The 20202-nt window shown below is 36.2% G+C and overlaps 1 protein-coding gene across 8 annotated transcripts in view; it reads right to left on the reverse strand.

The window, feature by feature from the left end:
* Positions 1 to 20202, reverse strand: part of si:ch1073-391i24.1 (receptor-type tyrosine-protein phosphatase mu) — a 217712-nt gene that overhangs the window by 105734 nt on the left and 91776 nt on the right. For all 8 annotated transcript variants that reach the window (XM_067361858.1, XM_067361856.1, XM_067361855.1 and 5 more), the window contains 2 exons: positions 19483 to 19657; positions 13200 to 13493 (listed from right to left, as the gene is read on the reverse strand). In XM_067361858.1, coding sequence (XP_067217959.1) covers positions 13200 to 13493; positions 19483 to 19657 — 469 coding nt within the window. The remainder of the gene's footprint in view (positions 1 to 13199; positions 13494 to 19482; positions 19658 to 20202) is intronic.

Below are 20202 nucleotides of genomic sequence, written 5' to 3' on the forward strand. Positions count from 1 at the left end.
TACTGAAGAGAGTCGGCGATAGTGTCTCACACCCATCCTTGAGTGAAGAATCAGTTTGTTTATTGCCAATGTTGATTGCACACTTATTGTTTTCCAATTTTTGAAAGTTTAGACAGTAGACTTTGCTGCCAAATTGAATCAAAGGCCTTCTGGAAATCTGCAAAGCATGCAAATATTTTGGTTTTGTTTTGGTTGATGTATTTATCAATCAGGGTGTGCAGTGTGAAGATACAGTACGGTCTTTTTCTCTCTCATTCGCCAGCATTACGCTCACAGAATTGTGTGCGAGATCCGTGTCTTATGATTCCCCTCCCGCTCGGACTCGTCCCCGTCAGTGTGGGCCGCTGATAGTTACGCAAATAGAGGGATTTTAAAGCTCTATTTTCTGGTTGACACTCTTTAAACACTCGTGAAGGAGTCGCTTCAGCCTTTCATTGGCACTCGTTCTTTCATTCAAGTCTGTTTTTGCCTCTTCAGTTTCATTAGAAGCAGACAACATTAATCATATATTATGAAATTCTTAAACTGAACAAAACATTGATAATAATCATGATTTCTGAAGGATCATGTGACACTTAAGACTGGAGTAATGATGCTGAAAATTCAGCTTTGATCACAGGAATAAATTAGACTTTACTATATATTCACATAGAAAACAACTGATTTACATTGGAATAATATTTCACTGTTTTTACGGACTAAAATACTGCATAAGAAAGTCATATTTTTGCAGTGTCTGCAGTTCATTACTCTTGTTTAATTTTAATGTCCAAGTGAAATATTTTAATGCATATTCTTTGCATCAGTTAGTCGAGACTTTTACATAGTATCGATATTTAAAGAACAGGTAAATACATTGATAAACGGTACCGAGCGCCTCATTGTCGAGCGGGTTGTCTCGTCTCACGCGGCGCTCGTGTTTTCTCCTCATTCTTAAGTGGGTTTCGCATCAATAGGAAGGAAATGTCTGGAAATAAGAGCACTTGAATAATGGTGCACTAGAGCTCATGGGTCACATTTCAGACGTTTTCTTAAATAATCTCAGAAATCGTTCTGTGTATACAGCCAATTGTCCAAAAAATCAATAGCTTTTAAAGTTGAGCTTGATTCACACACTGTTCCTGCCTTTTGCCTTTTGTAAAGCACAAAAATCAATGTCATACTTTTTAAAATCACTTGCTGAACTTAGAGAATTGTGAGAAGGATGAATGTGTCTGTGTTGATCTGATATCGACCTCAGAGAATTAGAGTTCACTCCGTCTTTTTACCCGTCACTCGTTCTCTATGGAGTACGTGAGCATGCATTCATGAATACACTCACACACACACACACACACACACACACACACACACACACACACACACACACAAAAGGTTAGTTTTTGTGAATTGTGGGGTCATTCCATAGGCGTAATGGTTTTTATACTGTACAAACCGTATTTTCTATCCCCCTACCCCTAACCATCACAACCCCTACTTTCTCACAAAAACTCATTCTGTATGATTTATAAGCCTTTTGAAAAATGGGCACATGGAGTAATGTCCTCTTAAGTCACCCTCTTTTTGTAATACCCATGTCACACCATGTCATTATACAAATTTGTGTCCTGATATGTCACAAAAATGCGCGCACACACACACACACACAGCTGATCCTCTCAGATGAAGCGTCTGTACAGTGACAGTGAGTGTGTGATATAAATCTCCTGTATGGCAGAATAACATCATCAGATATTGAAATCTCTTGATGTCGGTGAACATGGAGCCGCTGTGAGACACGAGAGAGAAACACGACGAGCTGACGCGACTGTACCGACAGTTAAACGACGCCCACCGCCGGCTAATTGAATAATTTCAATGTGACATTTAGATGGAACTATTAGCGGCTCTTTATCATTACGGCTTGACATTTAAATAATGTTTTCTAAATTATCAGCACATTATCGGCTCCTGTTCATCCTAATGGCTCATTCACATCACCTTAATCATGCAAATAGATGACATGATGACAAGAGACCAGACGAGAGGAGAGAGAGTGTGTGTGTGTGTGTGTGTGTGTGTGTGTGTGTGTGTGTGTGTGTGTGTGTGTGTGTGTGTGTGTGTGTGTGTGTGTGTGTGTGTGTGTGCTTTTGTTTATATTACATTGTGGGGACCAAATGTCCCCATGATGTAATATAAACCTGAGTTCACCTACATCGTGGGGACCAGCCAGCGGTCCCCACAATGTAAATGGGTTTATAAATCATATAGAATGAGTTTTTGTGAAAAAGTAAAAGTTTGCACAGTTTCCTGTGAGGGTTAGGTTTAGGGGTAGGGGCAGGGTAGGGGGATAGAATGTACAGTTTGTTCAGTGTAAAATGCATTGAAGTCTATGGAAAGTCCCCACAATTCACAAAAACAAACATGTGTGTGTGTGTGTGTGTGTGTGTGTGTTTACATTGTTTTAATGGAAATGAGCTTTAGATTTGGAGTGACTCTCAGCTGACGGACGGCACTCAATAACTCACACACACTCGCCGATCTCCATCCCAAACGCACCGAGGATCGATCCTGTGCTCGGTTGCCACGGTAACACCGTCGCTCTAGTGATTGGGGTCGCAGGGAACAACCCGCTTCCCTTCATGTTAACGCACGACCCCGTGACCTCTTGATCTTCAAGAGCAGATCGACACATCAGTCTAACAAATCAGATTGAGCCCGACGGGTCACATAAGCTGATCTCATTAAACCGGCTGCGATTGACCAGCTAGAGGAGCTGCGTTACATTAACTGGAGTGAAGACTGATCCACTGAAGACTGCATCCGTCAATGCGTCCATCAGTGATGGAGACTGAGCTGCTGGACACCAGAGATCTTTAATAAATCACCTTCTTCAGTCATTGCTTGAAGATTGTAATTGTGGCAGTCAGGAGTGAAAATTTATCTACACTTTCACTATAATATATAAGTGTGATCGGAGCAAGAGTGATGTGAACCGATATCAGAAAATCTCACCGATCAAACTGACCTCTGTATTGAAGCTTGTTTCCTCCATGGATCAAAAAAGTATAAAAAGGTAATATTGTGTAATTCTCAGTGTACTTTTATCCATCAAGGACACATTAAATTGACCAAAAGTGACAGTAAAGACATATATAATGTTACAAAAGATTCTATTTCAAATAAATTCTGTTCTTTCTATTTATCAAAGAATCCTGAAAAATTTCAATTGTGCCGAACAATGATAATTTCTGTCTCTTCTGCAGAATTATTGAGAGTATTTCTCAGTATTGATGAAGGTCTTAGTCTAATGAAACATGTTTTCTCAGTGTGACGCCAGCATGGGGCGTCTGACACCACATACATTATGACTGACTGATATGGAGAGAGATGACTTTACAAACAGCCTGTAAAGTGCTGAAGCAGATTTTTATGTTATTTATTTAATTTCTCACACAGCTTTAAAATCAAATTTAAAAAAAATAAAAGGAGACAAACAGTCAGGAGTGAATTTATCTTCATTAGCAGTGAAGCTCATCTGCTTCCACTCAGATGCCATTACAGATGATGAATGACATCATAGAAACACAAGACAGAATAAAAGACATGAAAGACAAAAAAGAATTAAAAAATACACTCTTAGAAGAAAAGGTTCTATATGGAAGCTTAAAGGGTTCCGTCAGACAATTCATAATATAGAAGCTTTTGGGGCTTCTCATCATGGGATCATTCTGTGCATTTAGTTTTAAATTTATTTATTTAGTTTTAATTCAATTTTTGATAAAAAAAGAATTAAACATTAAACATATACTTTAATCAAAAGAAAAAAAATAACCCATTAAACATGAAAGACATTTCTTCTTATATAGAACCTTTTTAGCAGAAAGTCATTTGAGTCAAGAACCCTAGAGTTCTACAGTATACAGAACCTTTTTGACATGAAGGCTCTTGTAATTTGAGTCAAGAACCCTAGAGTTCTACAGTATATAGAACCTTTTTGACATGAAGGCTCTTGTAATTTGAGTCAAGAACCCTAGAGTTCTACAGTATATAGAACCTTTTTGACATGAAGGCTCTTGTAATTTGAGTCAAGAACCCTAGAGTTCTACAGTATATAGAACCTTTTTGGCATGAAGGCTCTTGTAATTTGAGTCAAGAACCCTAGAGTTCTACAGTATATAGAACCTTTTTGGCATGAAGGTTCTTGTAATTTGAGTCAAGAACCCTAGAGTTCTACAGTATATAGAACCTTTTTGGCATGAAGGCTCTTGTAATTTGAGTCAAGAACCCTAGAGTTCTACAGTATATAGAACCTTTTTGACATGAAGGCTCTTGTAATTTGAGTCAAGAACCCTAGAGTTCTACAGTATATAGAACCTTTTTGGCATGAAGGCTCTTGTAATTTGAGTCAAGAACCCTAGAGTTCTACAGTATATAGAACCTTTTTGGCATGAAGGTTCTTGTAATTTGAGTCAAGAACCCTAGAGTTCTACAGTATATAGAACCTTTTTGGCATGAAGGCTCTTGTAATTTGAGTCAAGAACCCTAGAGTTCTACAGTATATAGAACCTTTTTGGCATGAAGGTTCTTGTAATTTGAGTCAAGGACCCTAGAGCTCTACAGTATACAGAACCTTTTTGGCATGAAGGTTCTTGCAATTTGAGTCAAGAACCCTAGAGTTCTACAGTATATAGAACCTTTTTGGCATGAAGGCTCATGGAATTTGAGTCAAGAACCCTTGAGTTCTACAGTATATAGAACCTTTTTGGCATGAAGCGTTCTTGTAATTCGAGTCAAGAACCCTAGAGCTCTACAGTATATAGAACCTTTTTGACATGAAGGCTCTTGTAATTTGAGTGAAGAACCCTAGAGTTCTACAGTATATAGAACCTTTTTGGCATGAAGGCTCTTGTAATTTGAGTCAAGAACCCTAGAGTTCTACAGTATACAGAACCTTTTTGGCATGAAGCGTTCTTGTAATTCGAGTCAAGAACCCTAGAGTTCTACAGTATATAGAACCTTTTTGACATGAAGGCTCTTGTAATTCGAGTCAAGAACCCTAGAGCTCTACAGTATATAGAACCTTTTTGGCATGAAGGCTCTTGTAATTTGAGTCAAGAACCCTAGAGTTCTACAGTATATAGAACCTTTTTGGCATGAAGGTTCTTGTAATTTGAGTCAAGAACCCTAGAGCTCTACAGTATACAGAACCTTTTTGGCATGAAGGTTCTTGTAATTTGAGTCAAGAACCCTAGAGTTCTACAGTATACAGAACCTTTTTGGCATGAAGCGTTCTTGTAATTCGAGTCAAGAACCCTAGAGTTCTACAGTATATAGAACCTTTTTGACATGAAGGCTCTTGTAATTTGAGTCAAGAACCCTAGAGTTCTACAGTATACAGAACCTTTTTGACATGAAGGCTCTTGTAATTTGAGTCAAGAACCCTAGAGTTCTACAGTATACAGAACCTTTTTGGCATGAAGCGTTCTTGTAATTCGAGTCAAGAACCCTAGAGCTCTACAGTATATAGAACCTTTTTGACATGAAGGCTCTTGTAATTTGAGTGAAGAACCCTAGAGTTCTACAGTAGATAGAACCTTTTTGACATGAAGGCTCTTGTAATTTGAGTCAAGAACCCTAGAGTTCTACAGTATACAGAACCTTTTTGGCATGAAGCCTTTTGTAATTTGAGTCAAGAACCCTAGAGTTCTACAGTATACAGAACCTTTTTGACATGAAGGCTCTTGTAATTTGAGTCAAGAACCCTAGAGTTCTACAGTATACAGAACCTTTTTGGCATGAAGCCTTTTGTAATTTGAGTCAAGAACCCTAGAGTTCTACAGTATACAGAACCTTTTTGACATGAAGGCTCTTGTAATTTGAGTCAAGAACCCTAGAGTTCTACAGTATATAGAACCTTTTTGACATGAAGGCTCTTGTAATTCGAGTCAAGAACCCTAGAGTTCTACAGTATATAGAACCTTTTTGACATGAAGGCTCTTGTAATTTGAGTCAAGAACCCTAGAGTTCTACAGTATATAGAACCTTTTTGGCATGAAGGCTCTTGTAATTTGAGTCAAGAACCCTAGAGTTCTACAGTATATAGAACCTTTTTGGCATGAAGGTTCTTGTAATTTGAGTCAAGAACCCTAGAGCTCTACAGTATATAGAACCTTTTTGGCATGAAGGTTCTTGTAATTTGAGTCAAGAACCCTAGAGCTCTACAGTATACAGAACCTTTTTGGCATGAAGGTTCTTGTAATTTGAGTCAAGAACCCTAGAGTTCTACAGTATATAGAACCTTTTTGGCATGAAGGCTCATGGAATTTGAGTCAAGAACCCTTGAGTTCTACAGTATATAGAACCTTTTTGGCATGAAGCGTTCTTGTAATTCGAGTCAAGAACCCTAGAGCTCTACAGTATATAGAACCTTTTTGACATGAAGGCTCTTGTAATTCGAGTCAAGAACCCTAGAGTTCTACAGTATACAGAACCTTTTTGGCATGAAGGTTCTTGTAATTTGAGTCAAGAACCCTAGAGTTCTACAGTATATAGAACCTTTTTGGCATGAAGGTTCTTGTAATTTGAGTCAAGAACCCTAGAGTTCTACAGTATACAGAACCTTTTTGGCATGAAGCGTTCTTGTAATTCGAGTCAAGAACCCTAGAGTTCTACAGTATATAGAACCTTTTTGACATGAAGGCTCTTGTAATTTGAGTCAAGAACCCTAGAGTTCTACAGTATACAGAACCTTTTTGACATGAAGGCTCTTGTAATTTGAGTCAAGAACCCTAGAGTTCTACAGTATACAGAACCTTTTTGGCATGAAGCGTTCTTGTAATTCGAGTCAAGAACCCTAGAGCTCTACAGTATATAGAACCTTTTTGACATGAAGGCTCTTGTAATTTGAGTGAAGAACCCTAGAGTTCTACAGTAGATAGAACCTTTTTGACATGAAGGCTCTTGTAATTTGAGTCAAGAACCCTAGAGTTCTACAGTATACAGAACCTTTTTGGCATGAAGCCTTTTGTAATTTGAGTCAAGAACCCTAGAGTTCTACAGTATACAGAACCTTTTTGACATGAAGGCTCTTGTAATTTGAGTCAAGAACCCTAGAGTTCTACAGTATACAGAACCTTTTTGGCATGAAGCCTTTTGTAATTTGAGTCAAGAACCCTAGAGTTCTACAGTATACAGAACCTTTTTGACATGAAGGCTCTTGTAATTTGAGTCAAGAACCCTAGAGTTCTACAGTATATAGAACCTTTTTGACATGAAGGCTCTTGTAATTCGAGTCAAGAACCCTAGAGTTCTACAGTATATAGAACCTTTTTGACATGAAGGCTCTTGTAATTTGAGTCAAGAACCCTAGAGTTCTACAGTATATAGAACCTTTTTGGCATGAAGGCTCTTGTAATTTGAGTCAAGAACCCTAGAGTTCTACAGTATATAGAACCTTTTTGGCATGAAGGTTCTTGTAATTTGAGTCAAGAACCCTAGAGCTCTACAGTATATAGAACCTTTTTGGCATGAAGGTTCTTGTAATTTGAGTCAAGAACCCTAGAGCTCTACAGTATACAGAACCTTTTTGGCATGAAGGTTCTTGTAATTTGAGTCAAGAACCCTAGAGTTCTACAGTATATAGAACCTTTTTGGCATGAAGGCTCATGGAATTTGAGTCAAGAACCCTTGAGTTCTACAGTATATAGAACCTTTTTGGCATGAAGCGTTCTTGTAATTCGAGTCAAGAACCCTAGAGCTCTACAGTATATAGAACCTTTTTGACATGAAGGCTCTTGTAATTCGAGTCAAGAACCCTAGAGTTCTACAGTATACAGAACCTTTTTGGCATGAAGGTTCTTGTAATTTGAGTCAAGAACCCTAGAGTTCTACAGTATATAGAACCTTTTTGGCATGAAGGCTCTTGTAATTTGAGTCAAGAACCCTAGAGCTCTACAGTATATAGAACCTTTTTGGCATGAAGGCTCTTGTAATTTGAGTCAAGAACCCTAGAGTTCTACAGTATATAGAACCTTTTTGGCATGAAGGTTCTTGTAATTTGAGTCAAGAACCCTAGAGCTCTACAGTATACAGAACCTTTTTGGCATGAAGGTTCTTGTAATTTGAGTCAAGAACCCTAGAGCTCTACAGTATACAGAACCTTTTTGGCATGAAGGTTCTTGTAATTTGAGTCAAGAACCCTAGAGCTCTACAGTATACAGAACCTTTTTGGCATGAAGGTTCTTGTAATTTGAGTCAAGAACCCTAGAGTTCTACAGTATATAGAACCTTTTTGGCATGAAGGTTCTTGTAATTTGAGTCAAGAACCCTAGAGTTCTACAGTATATAGAACCTTTTTGGCATGAAGGCTCTTGTAATTTGAGTCAAGAACCCTAGAGTTCTACAGTATATAGAACCTTTTTGGCATGAAGGCTCATGGAATTTGAGTCAAGAACCCTTGAGTTCTACAGTATATAGAACCTTTTTGGCATGAAGGCTCTTGTAATTTGAGTCAAGAACCCTAGAGTTCTACAGTATACAGAACCTTTTTGGCATGAAGCGTTCTTGTAATTCGAGTCAAGAACCCTAGAGTTCTACAGTATATAGAACCTTGTTGACATGAAGGCTCTTGTAATTTGAGTCAAGAACCCTAGAGTTCTACAGTATATAGAACCTTTTTGGCATGAAGCCTTTTGTAATTTGAGTCAAGAACCCTACAGTTCTACAGTATATAGAACCTTGTTGACATGAAGGCTCTTGTAATTCGAGTCAAGAACCCTAGAGTTCTACAGTATATAGAACCTTGTTGACATGAAGGCTCTTGTAATTCGAGTCAAGAACCCTAGAGTTCTACAGTATATAGAACCTTGTTGACATGAAGGCTCTTGTAATTCGAGTCAAGAACCCTAGAGTTCTACAGTATATAGAACCTTTTTGGCATGAAGCCTTTTGTAATTTGAGTCAAGAACCCTAGAGTTCTACAGTATATAGAACCTTGTTGACATGAAGGCTCTTGTAATTTGAGTCAAGAACCCTAGAGTTCTACAGTATATAGAACCTTTTTGGCATGAAGCCTTTTGTAATTTGAGTCAAGAACCCTAGAGTTCTACAGTATATAGAACCTTGTTGACATGAAGGCTCTTGTAATTTGAGTCAAGAACCCTAGAGTTCTACAGTATATAGAACCTTTTTGACATGAAGGCTCTTGTAATTTGAGTCAAAGCAAACAAAGAAAAAAGAAATAGAAAGGGAAATGAAAGAAAATGCAAAAGGAAGAAAAGATAAAAAAAGAATAACTAAAGAAAGAGAAAGTGTTGAGTTGCCATCGTGTCACGCATGTGCGATCAAACCCATGATGCATCACTTCAGTGATGTTGAACTCTGTTGGTTCTCATCAGGTGTGAGTGATGATTACTTGAGTTTGACGATTTAAAGTCAAATAATATCTAAAATCTTCATCATATGAGACTGAATGAATGACATGAGCTTCTGTTCTGATGCTTTAGCGCAGCTTCATCTACACTAGAGAATTTCCACAGTTGCAGAGAAGCATATCATGTTTATCGATGTTTACATGAAGACAACAATGTAGTTAAGCAGTAAAACATCTGCTCATAACTGGAGCTTCAAATGAGTTTGAGGAGAAACAGACTGCTGTTAAATAAATACATACAAATGAAGCTCTTTTTGTGCAACTCTTAGAAGAATGTCCTTGAGAATCACACAATGAGCCGCTCTTCTTCCACTTTCCTTCATCTCAAACACAATCGCCTGCAATAAAGGATCACGTGTACAAACACACGCGTCCTCCACGACAATGTCTGAGCGGGGATAATCGCAACCGGGTCAAACAACCTTGTGTGGGTCACGACCGAGGACATAACATTTCTATCAGATGTTCCTGTGGTGCTGACTGGAGAAATATCAATGCGAACAATAAGACGGACTGAGAGGCTTTTATAAAAGCTCTTCAAGAGGAAAAACACGCAATCGGAAAGAAGCTTTGCATTTAGAGAAACGGCTTTGTGCAGCACACGAAACAATAACGCACAGCCACGATAAGCCTTGCATACCTTCCACAAAATAATTCACTTTCAAGGGAACAACTAATTTTTCTCTGTACGTTTGTATCTCTTTGTCACTGGACTTCCATTAAGCTCGGCAAAGAGAGAACAAAGACACGAGAGACTGAAGGGAAAAAAAAACATGAGCCTGAGCAGAAAAACACTCATTTCAACAATCTACAGCCACGCTGAAACACATTTGTTAAGCACCTAAAGTACGACTGATGGCTGTCAGGACATAATTGTCATTAAGGAGCATAAATAGAGGATTGCATCAAGCTAAAAATGAACTAATGAATCGTATGTTAGTGGCCGTGTCTGCAGGTGAACATGTGATGCTGTAATGGAGGCTGTTCGCTGCAAACAGACTTTTGTGGAAAGATGGCGAGAATGTCGCATTTGTGTGTTCGACAGACATGATTGAGAGCATGTGAAATCTAAAATGCTCAGCTGAGATCTTATATGAAGAGGAAGCAGATCGAAATACAGTTGCAAGAATACGTTTGTGAACCACTTGTGAAAATGTGCAAAATTTTAACAAAATAAGAGAGATCATACAAAATGCATGTTATTTTTTGTTTAGTACTGTCCTGAGTAAGATATTTCACGTAAAAGATGTTTACATATAATCCACAAGACAAAAAAAATTGCTGAATATATTAAAATTACCCCATTCATAAGTCTGTGAAGCATTGATTCTCAATACTGTGTGTGGTCACCTGATGATCCACGACTGTTTGTGTGTTTTGTGATGGTTGTTCATGAGTCTCTTGTTTGTCCTGAGCAGTTAAACTGAGCTCTGTTCTCCAGAAAAATCCTCCAGCTCCTGCAGATTCTTCAGTTTTCAGGCATTTTTGCGTATTTGAACCCTTTCCAGCAGTGACTGAATGATTTGAGATCTGTGTTTTCACACTGAGAGACTCAAACACAACTATTAAAAAAGGTTCAAACATTCACTGATGCTCCAGAAGGAAACACGATGCGTTAAGAGTCGGGAGGTGAAAACTTTTGAACAGGATGAAGATGTCACAATTTTTCTTATTTTGTTTAAATATCGTTGTTTTTCATTTAGTACTGCCCTTCGGAAGCAACAGAAGATTCTTGCATGTTTCCCAGAAGAAAAATTAAGTACAATTTACCTTGATCTTCAAATTCAAAAAGTTTTAACTCCCCGACTCTTAATGCATCGTGTTTCCTTCTGGAGCATCAGTGAATGTTTGAACCTTTTTTAATAGTTGAGTTTGAGTCTCTCAGTGTGAAAACACAGATCTCAAATCATTCAGTCACTGCTGGAAAGGGTTCAAATACGCAAAAATGCTTGAAAGCTGATGAATCTGCAGGATCTGGAGGATTTTTCTGGAGAACAGAGCTCTGAACAAACAAGAGACTCATGAACAACCATCACAAAACACACAAACAGTCGTGGATCATCAGGTGACCACACACAGTATTAAGAATCAATGCTTCACAGACTTATGAACGGGGTTATTTTAATAAATTCAGCTATTGTTTTGTCTTGTGGACTATATGCAAACATCTTTTGTGTAAAATATCTTACTCAGGACAGTACTAAACAAAAAAATAACATGCATTTTTTTTTATTATCTCTCTTATTTTGTTCAAATCATTCACATTTTCACAGATTCTGCAAGTGGTTCACATACTTTTTCTTGCAACGGTATTATCCTATAATCAACACTTTTCATGATTAGTTCATCTGGGCAGCTGCAATAGTAAAAATGTTGTAAACATATGCAAAAATGTTAGCCAATCACAGCAGTGAAGTCTTGAAAGAGACGACATGGAGTTTTTGATGTAAAAATCCTTTGGACTTCATCTTTTTAAACAACATTCTAATGCTTTATATTTTATTTTTGGGTAAATTATGAGTCGCTCATAGTTTCTGAAGCATCACCAACACCGATACACTCACAAACACAGTAAACGCAAAGGTTAACTGCACAACACACATGCCAGGAACAGCACTGACACTGATACACACACACACACACACACACACAGCCCTAAAGGCCTGGTGTGAAGGCCAGAGACACAAACTCATCCATTGCCATCAGCTCTGCAGAAATGAGAAACAGTGAGACCTTCAGCAGGAGGTCAGAACCCGATTGCAACCCAGAAAAAGCCTCCAGTTCTCCATCTCTCACTCTCTCTCTCTCTCACACACACACACACACACAGCGTCAGGAGGACGTGCCGCGGGCCACAGCTCCAGCTCCTCTCCATCTCCACTGAACACAAAGACACTCAACATCACCTACGGCCTTCAAGTGCAGATGGAAAACATCACAGTTTTGAGTTACTCAAGCACAAGTTGCAATAAGATTCAATAAAGCACTGCTGTAGCGACACTGCGACGGTTATCTGCACTGGAAAAAAAAAAAATCACAGTCTTATTTGTGTCTAATTTTGTAGTTCAAGATCTAAAAATCCTTGAAAAGATTTATTTTCAACAAAGAGAAGCAAAACTGCATGAGATATTATGACTAGTTTTCAAATATTGTATTTTGTCTCACTGCACTGGCAGATTTATTTATTTATTTAAGTATAAACAAGTGATGTACTGCACAAGATATTAAAGAGCCATATTATGTCTTGATGTTGTTTTTGTCTCTGCTAGAACAGGTTGATTATTCTCCTCATATTCTCCATTGTTGCAGCTCCTCTCTTCCCAGTCTGTCAGTAACGCTCTGTTTAGTTCCTGTCTCTATGAAGCCCCTCCTTCTGTGCTCTGATTGGTCGGCTAGAGCGGTGTGTTGTGATTGGTGTTTGGGAAATGTCCCGCCCCTTACCATAACCACCAGTTTCAACTAACTCAAACAGGCCCTGCCCCTTTATTCTGTGCATAAATTATTTAAATGAGGAATATTGTGAAGTAGACTACAATGGAGGCGTTCATTTTCTCTCCTTTATGTCGTTCCAAACCTGTATGACTTTCTTCTGTGGAACATAAAGAAGATATTTGGAAGAATGTTGTTTCGGTTCCCTTCATTACACAGACGAAAGTATAACCGAAACAAGTCGTCTTCTTTTATGTTCCACAGAAGAAAGAATAACAGCTGAAGTACCCTTTAATATATCATCACTCAGTGTTTCTTCTTCATATCGGACTCAACGTCCATCTGAAGACGATGTTACCTGCGCATTTGGTCCGGGCTCTCAGCGGCGGTCCCGGGGCTCCGGTTCCTCCGTCCAGCGGCCGCGTCAACAGCACACTGATCTCGTACTCCGTGTCGGGGTCCAGATGGCCGATTTTGTGCGAGGTTTTGTCGACGGGCTGCAGGTCGTACATGGTGCCGGAGACGGTGCGGTACTCCACCTCTCGGTTGACGATCGGCCCGTCTCCGTTGATGGAGTTGGCGTTCAGCTGGATCCAGAGGTACGTGGCGCCCACCGCCATCAGCTGAGGCGGAGCGATGGGAACCGGAGGTTCTGCCAGAACAGAACAGATGTTTAGAGTCTAGAACAGTTTGTGATTAAATCAAGAACAAATATCGGAATCAGAAAAATAATCTAAACTTGACTCCACTGGCAGATGTTTGTTCTTGTTTTAAGCACAAACTCACACATTTTTTCCTTCATATCTTCAGTCATTTCTCTGTATCTTGATTTAAGAATGTTTAGATATTCGTGCTGGAAAACAAGAACATCATTTTTACAGTGTAAACACAAATGATTAAAATATAAAGCTTCGGTGAGCAGAATCAAACTCCTTCCGGCTACTGATCAACCCGATGCGCTCGCGTCTGAAATTAAATCACATTTACAGTGCGTGAGCATGAGAGAGTTTGGGATACGATCATTGATGAAGACATCAAAACTGATCACTCGCTCTCATCTCTGGAGTCTCAGGCCTCCGGCGACGGCAGCGCTGCAGGACGCTCAGAGTAAAACATCATTCATATTTACTGCAGACGCTCAGGAATCAATCAGAAGAGAAAAGCACAAGGTAATGAAGAAACAGAGTCTCGGCAGGACTGTGGGACACAACGAATGAGGAAATTATTTTTTAAGAGCATGAAATATGCTCAATATGTCTCAAACTCTCAAACACACGTGTTCGTATTGACCGACTGCAGATGGCCGTCCCACCGTGACCCTGGGCCAGAACCCTGAAATACCCATAATCCTCCACGCCCCACCTGCTAATTAAACATCACCTCAAACGAACCGCTTAATCCTGGCGCCACAACAGAGAATCACAGCAGGACGCAGAAACACACGCTCTATAAACACTATCATCAGCTGAACGATCAGATGATCCTGTCCAACCTCATTCATCATCCGCTGTCGCTCGCACTTCCTCTTTCTTTTGTCATTCGTCTGTCTCTGTAGTCTTACGTGTGCAGCATGATATTGACCTCTGACCTCAACGAGACGCGAGTACAAGACTGAACTCTTTAAACTCCGCGGCCGAGTAATCACAGACTAATGTGAAGAACACGACGTCATGCAGCTTCATTCATGAAACTAACGCTGTGATGCAAAAACAGCATCAACAAGCTTCATTTTCTGTTTTCAAAATATAATTTAGAAATATGAGCCGTAAAATTCACACAGATTATGTTCTCTTAAAAGCTTCATTAATGATGTAAAAGTATAAAATATAAAAGCATAACATTTACTATAAAACATATTATGAAAGTTATAGTGTAATTAAAAAATGTGCACAACTATAAAAGGCTTAAAATATACTATAAAAAACATGGTATATTTTAAAAAGTATAATATTGTAAGTTTAAAACATACTATAAAGCATTACCAAAGTTATAGTATAAAAATGTTTAAAATATCCTATAATTGAAAAAAAAACAGTATAATTTAAAAGAATTAGTATAAACATTTAAAATATACTAAAAATATTATAAGCATACAAAGTATAAAAGTTTAAAATGTACTATAAAACATTGTGAAAGTTATAGTATATAATGTATAAAAACTTAAAATATACAATAAATTTGTGAAAATAATATTATAGTATTATAATATTCTTAAAAGTGTAAAACATTAAAAGTTATATAAAAAGTATACAAATGTAAAATATATTAAAAACCATATTGAAAAAAATATATTTTTAAAATATTATATTAAATTATAAAAAGTTTAAAATATGCTATAAAAAACATGGTATATTTTAAAAAGTTTAATACTGTAAGTTTAAAACATACTATAAAGCATTACCAAAGTTACAGTATAAAAATATCCTTTCTTAAAAAAAAAAAAATACTGTATAATTTAAAAGAATTAGTATAAACATTTAAAATATGCTAAAAAATATAATTTTTAGTATACAAATTATAAAAGTTTAAAATGTTCTATAAAACATTGTGAAAGTTATAGTATATAATGTATAAAAATTTAAATATACAATAAATTTGTTAAAAAAATATTATAGTATTATAAAATACTTAAGTATAAAACATTAAAAGTTATATAAAAGTATATAAATGTAAAATATATTAAAAACCATATTGAAAAAAACAGAATATTAAAATATTATATACTTATTTATAAAAAGTTTAAAATATACTATAAAAAAATATAGTATAATTAGTAAAAAAAAAAAATATAGTATAAATAGTAAAATGTTTATATTGTATGCAATAAAAAAAGTTTGAAATATACTATTTAAAGTTTAAAAATTATAGTATAATATAAAACAAATTATCCTTAAGTTTAGAATTTTAAAATATACTATAAAACATTAAAGTTAAATTATAATACACTATTTAAAAAAATATTTATACTGCACTGTTAAATGTGTATACTGTTAAAAGTTATAGTAAAAAAAGTATAACATTTTTTAAATATTTTAAAAAGCATATTGAAAAAAATATAAAGTTTAAATTATACTATCAAATTGTAAAAATTCTTACATAAAAAAGGTCAAAGTTGACATGAATGTCAGGCATCTCATCCTCATGTGTGTGTGTGTGTGTGTGTGTGTGTCTCTATTACAGAGAAATGACTCCACAGCATCCCAGCAGCTCTCAGAGACGCCCATCCATCTCCACACGACTGACGCGTGACCCGCAGGCCAGAGATCAGCCGCTAACAGGCCGTTTAATGTAGCGGCGTGAAGCTCTGCTTTATAGAGACATCCGTCACGCGCCGAGACTTCATGAGAGGAGCTCAGAGCGGCCCGTTTAACACCGTCATGAGTTATTCACACACGTAACACACGCCATCTACTATTTATAGCTGATCTGATGGAATTAAACCCCAGGATGAGCAGCGGCGCCTCCATTTGACCCTGAGCTGAAGAACAATCACAAACCATCACGTCGCAAATGTTTCTCCTACACAAGAAGATCAGATCAAAACTCAGAGTCTCTTGTTCCAGAAAAGAACCTCAAACTGTCAGAACGTCCACAAACATCTGAGATCTCAACAGGGACTCAAATATTTCTCATCATTTCAAATTCTAGTTTTGTAGTACTTTTCTTTCTTTTGGTAATGTTTCATAATCACACAATTAATGTTAATAAAGGATAATAATGGCTATACAATTTAAAATTAAATTAAATTATACATATACAATTTTAAAAATGTACCATAAAATATTTGTATAAATGTCCAAAATATACAATAAAATATATTATAGAAAATTATAAAATACAAATTTTTTTAAAAAAATTATGTATATATATATATATATATATATATATATATATATATATATATATATATATATATATATATATATATATATATATATATATATATATATATATATATATATATAAGAAAAGTATGACAAAAATGTATACTAAGATATAAAATGTTATAAAATGTAGTAATAAAAATGTTAAATGTAACAGTATAGTTATAATAAACTTTATAGTAAACTTTCAATATAAAGTTTAATGTACTATAAAACAAAAGTTATAGTAAATAATTGTAAAAAATCTAAATATAAAAGTTAATATAGTATAAAAACACTTAAAAATGTGAAATCTATACGTATAGCTAAACATCTAAAATATATTATAAGTTTTAAATATAAGTTTAAAATGTACTTTAAAACATTATAAAAGTTATAATTTTGTATAACAGTGTTCAAACTGATGTCTATTTTTCTCCTGACGAGGGAAACTGAGACACAGTGGAGATCTCATGAGTGAGAACGAGTGATGATGTTCTTCTGTTGGAGCAGGAACAAGACGGCAGCTAAAAACACCAGTAAAGTGAAGCTGGAGGCTCCACGCTTCAGTCAGAGAGGGCTTTACGGGCTTCAGAGAGCGAAACGACAGATTAACAGCAGAAACCAGCCGTCAGAGACGCTCAGAAACGTTTGGTGGATGCTGTAAGCTGCGCAGGAGACGACGAGTGTGTGTGTGTGTGTGTGTGTGTGTGTGTGTGTGTGTGTCTGTGTGTGGACAGTGGACAGCTGTGACCTGTTTCAGTAACGCACCTGTCAGACAAACACACACACAAACTGACATTCTACATCCGCAAACTCTCACCACACACACTTCATATTCAACGATCACATAAACCGACTGATTCAGTCTGATCCATTCCTGGTCAAGATGACGCTCTGACCGACAAACACAGACATGAAGTGACCACAGAAATAAACACAATTATACTGTAAGTCAGTCTGGAAAAAATCATAATGAACTGAAAACACAGAAGAAATCAGCAGAAAATGTGTCTGCATTTCTACACACTAAAAAAATACTTTCATTTTTTTTCATTTGTCAACTTCGATAATTAATGTGGTTCAGATGACGTACTATTTTGAGTTTCTGTTGATCAAATCAATCGCCTTCATTTTATTAACTAAAATTTTTAATTTCAATGAACTCAAAATTAAGGCAACATTTTTAAGAATGAATAAATACTGATTATTTTAGAAATATAAGCATAAAAACAAATGAGTATAAAGTGTTTATACACTATAACACATTATAAAAGATAATCTAAAAAATATTAAAAGTTTAAATTAGAGTATAGTATGTACATAGTAAAATATAAATGTTAGTTTTAACACTTTTAAATAAAAAAAAATGAGTATAAATGTTTTAAATATACTATAAAACAATTTATATTATAAAAATATTTTCAAATTTACTATAAAACAAATATAATGTAATTGAAGAAAATTATACGCAAGAATAAAAATTTTAAAATATACTAAAAACATGATAAAAGTTATTGTATAAAAGTATAAAAATATTTACAGTAAGTATTAAAAGTTTAAGTGTAAAAATATTAAATGTTCAAAATATACTATAAAACATTATTAAATAAATTTGTGTTCTCTGATTTTTCTGACCACAGTGGCAGATATTTTTTTATAATTTATTACTCAATTTTGATCAGTTTTTCATAAAACATATCTTCAGTCATTTTCAACACTATCTCACAACCAATTTGCGCGTATTTTACAAGGTTCGTAAGAAATTCATATGAATTGCCGTGAGATCGGGTTGGTCATTTCTCTTCTCCAGTAAATGTATTTTGATTTAAGAATGTTTAGATATTTGTGCTGGAAAACAAGACAGAAACACTGAGGAAGAACAGAGTTTTTGCAGTGCATAAAATATCAAAGAGGCGGAGTCTGGTCTGGCCTCAGGGCGGAGCCACTGAACATGATTGACAGCTCTTCGTCCGGACAGGCGGGATTAAAGTGATCAATCACATAAAGCTGTGAGGTAAAAACTACAGGAACATAAATTCAATTGAGCGAGAGAGACAAAGAAAGAGCTGAAGAAATATTGAAGGCCATTACCAGACTCTCCGAGAGAACGGATCAGGATTTAGATGCGAGCGGCTCTATAAATTCATATCAAATGACTGTTGAAGGGCTGCGTGGGACACCGTCCCCGTGAAAACACGACCCCGGTCAAGGGCGGCTCTTACAACGTAACGCGCGCTCATCAAAACAAAGAGAGCGGAAGCCATTAGCATAAAACACACATCAATCCTGATGTTTCAGCATCCGTCTCGACTCACTCCAGTTTAGATGAAGCAGGAGATTCAGAGAGACGGATGGACGCGGCGTCCTTGACACAGACACACCACTTTATGTAAGGCCAAATTCCTGAAAATGTTCTCAAAAATACATTTACAAGTACATCACACACTGTAAACGTTCAGCAAATGTTGTCTCCAGGATTTCTGTCTTGTTTTCCAATTCCAATTTCTAATCATTCTCAAATCAAGACATATTTACATGATCATACCTTATTATACCTTTTTCATAACTCATTGATAGATATTTCTTTGAAGTTTAAAACATAAACACACATATATTCTAAAAAACACACTTTTATGTTAGATTAATTGATTAGACAGCCTTTATATGTATTTAAATATGCATATATATATATGCATATATATATATATATATATATATATATATATATATATATATATATATATATATATATATATATATAAATAAATGACTCACGTTTGATGGTCAGCTCTCCGTAGTTGGACACTCCCACGCCTCTGTTGGAGTGGACGATGCATCTGTAGCGTCCAGAATCCTGTTTGGTCGTGTTCACCACATCAAACATGCCGATAAAACGCTGGTTATTCCACGGTTTGGTCGCCTTCATCGGAGCTTCCCGACCGCCGATACCCTGAGAGCAGAGTGTGTTGGAGAAGGTCATTTGTGTGTCAATTTATTTGTCAAAAACACTTTAAATCAACAGAAAGTTGACAGGACGTGTACATTTAAACCATGTAAATAAATAAAGAGAACAAATATTTTTTGTTAAAATATAAAAATGAAAACCTATTCAAAATATTAATGAAACTATTATAGTATCTCAATTACAGTAAAATAACACTGGAACATAGTAATGCCTTTAATATATACTAACTGTAATTTAAAAATCATTGTATTACATTAATGAGAAACTAATGAAAATCAATGTGTATTCTCAAAAAATCAGAAACATTTCATGTTATTTTGCAGATTAATTTGATTTAATAAAATTTTCTCCTTTTTGAGCTTAATTATGGTTGTGTGTGCACTTTTTGTTGCTTCCCTTTGAGCCAGGGGTTGTAACAGCACACACTCACTCACTGATTCACTCACTCACTGATTCACTCACTCACTGACTCACTCACTCACTGACTCACTCACTCACTGACTCACTCACTCACTGACTCACACACTCAC

The sequence above is a fragment of the Chanodichthys erythropterus genome, chromosome 16, assembly GCF_024489055.1.
Source record: "Chanodichthys erythropterus isolate Z2021 chromosome 16, ASM2448905v1, whole genome shotgun sequence".
In the NCBI taxonomy this organism is placed as follows: domain Eukaryota; kingdom Metazoa; phylum Chordata; class Actinopteri; order Cypriniformes; family Xenocyprididae; genus Chanodichthys; species Chanodichthys erythropterus.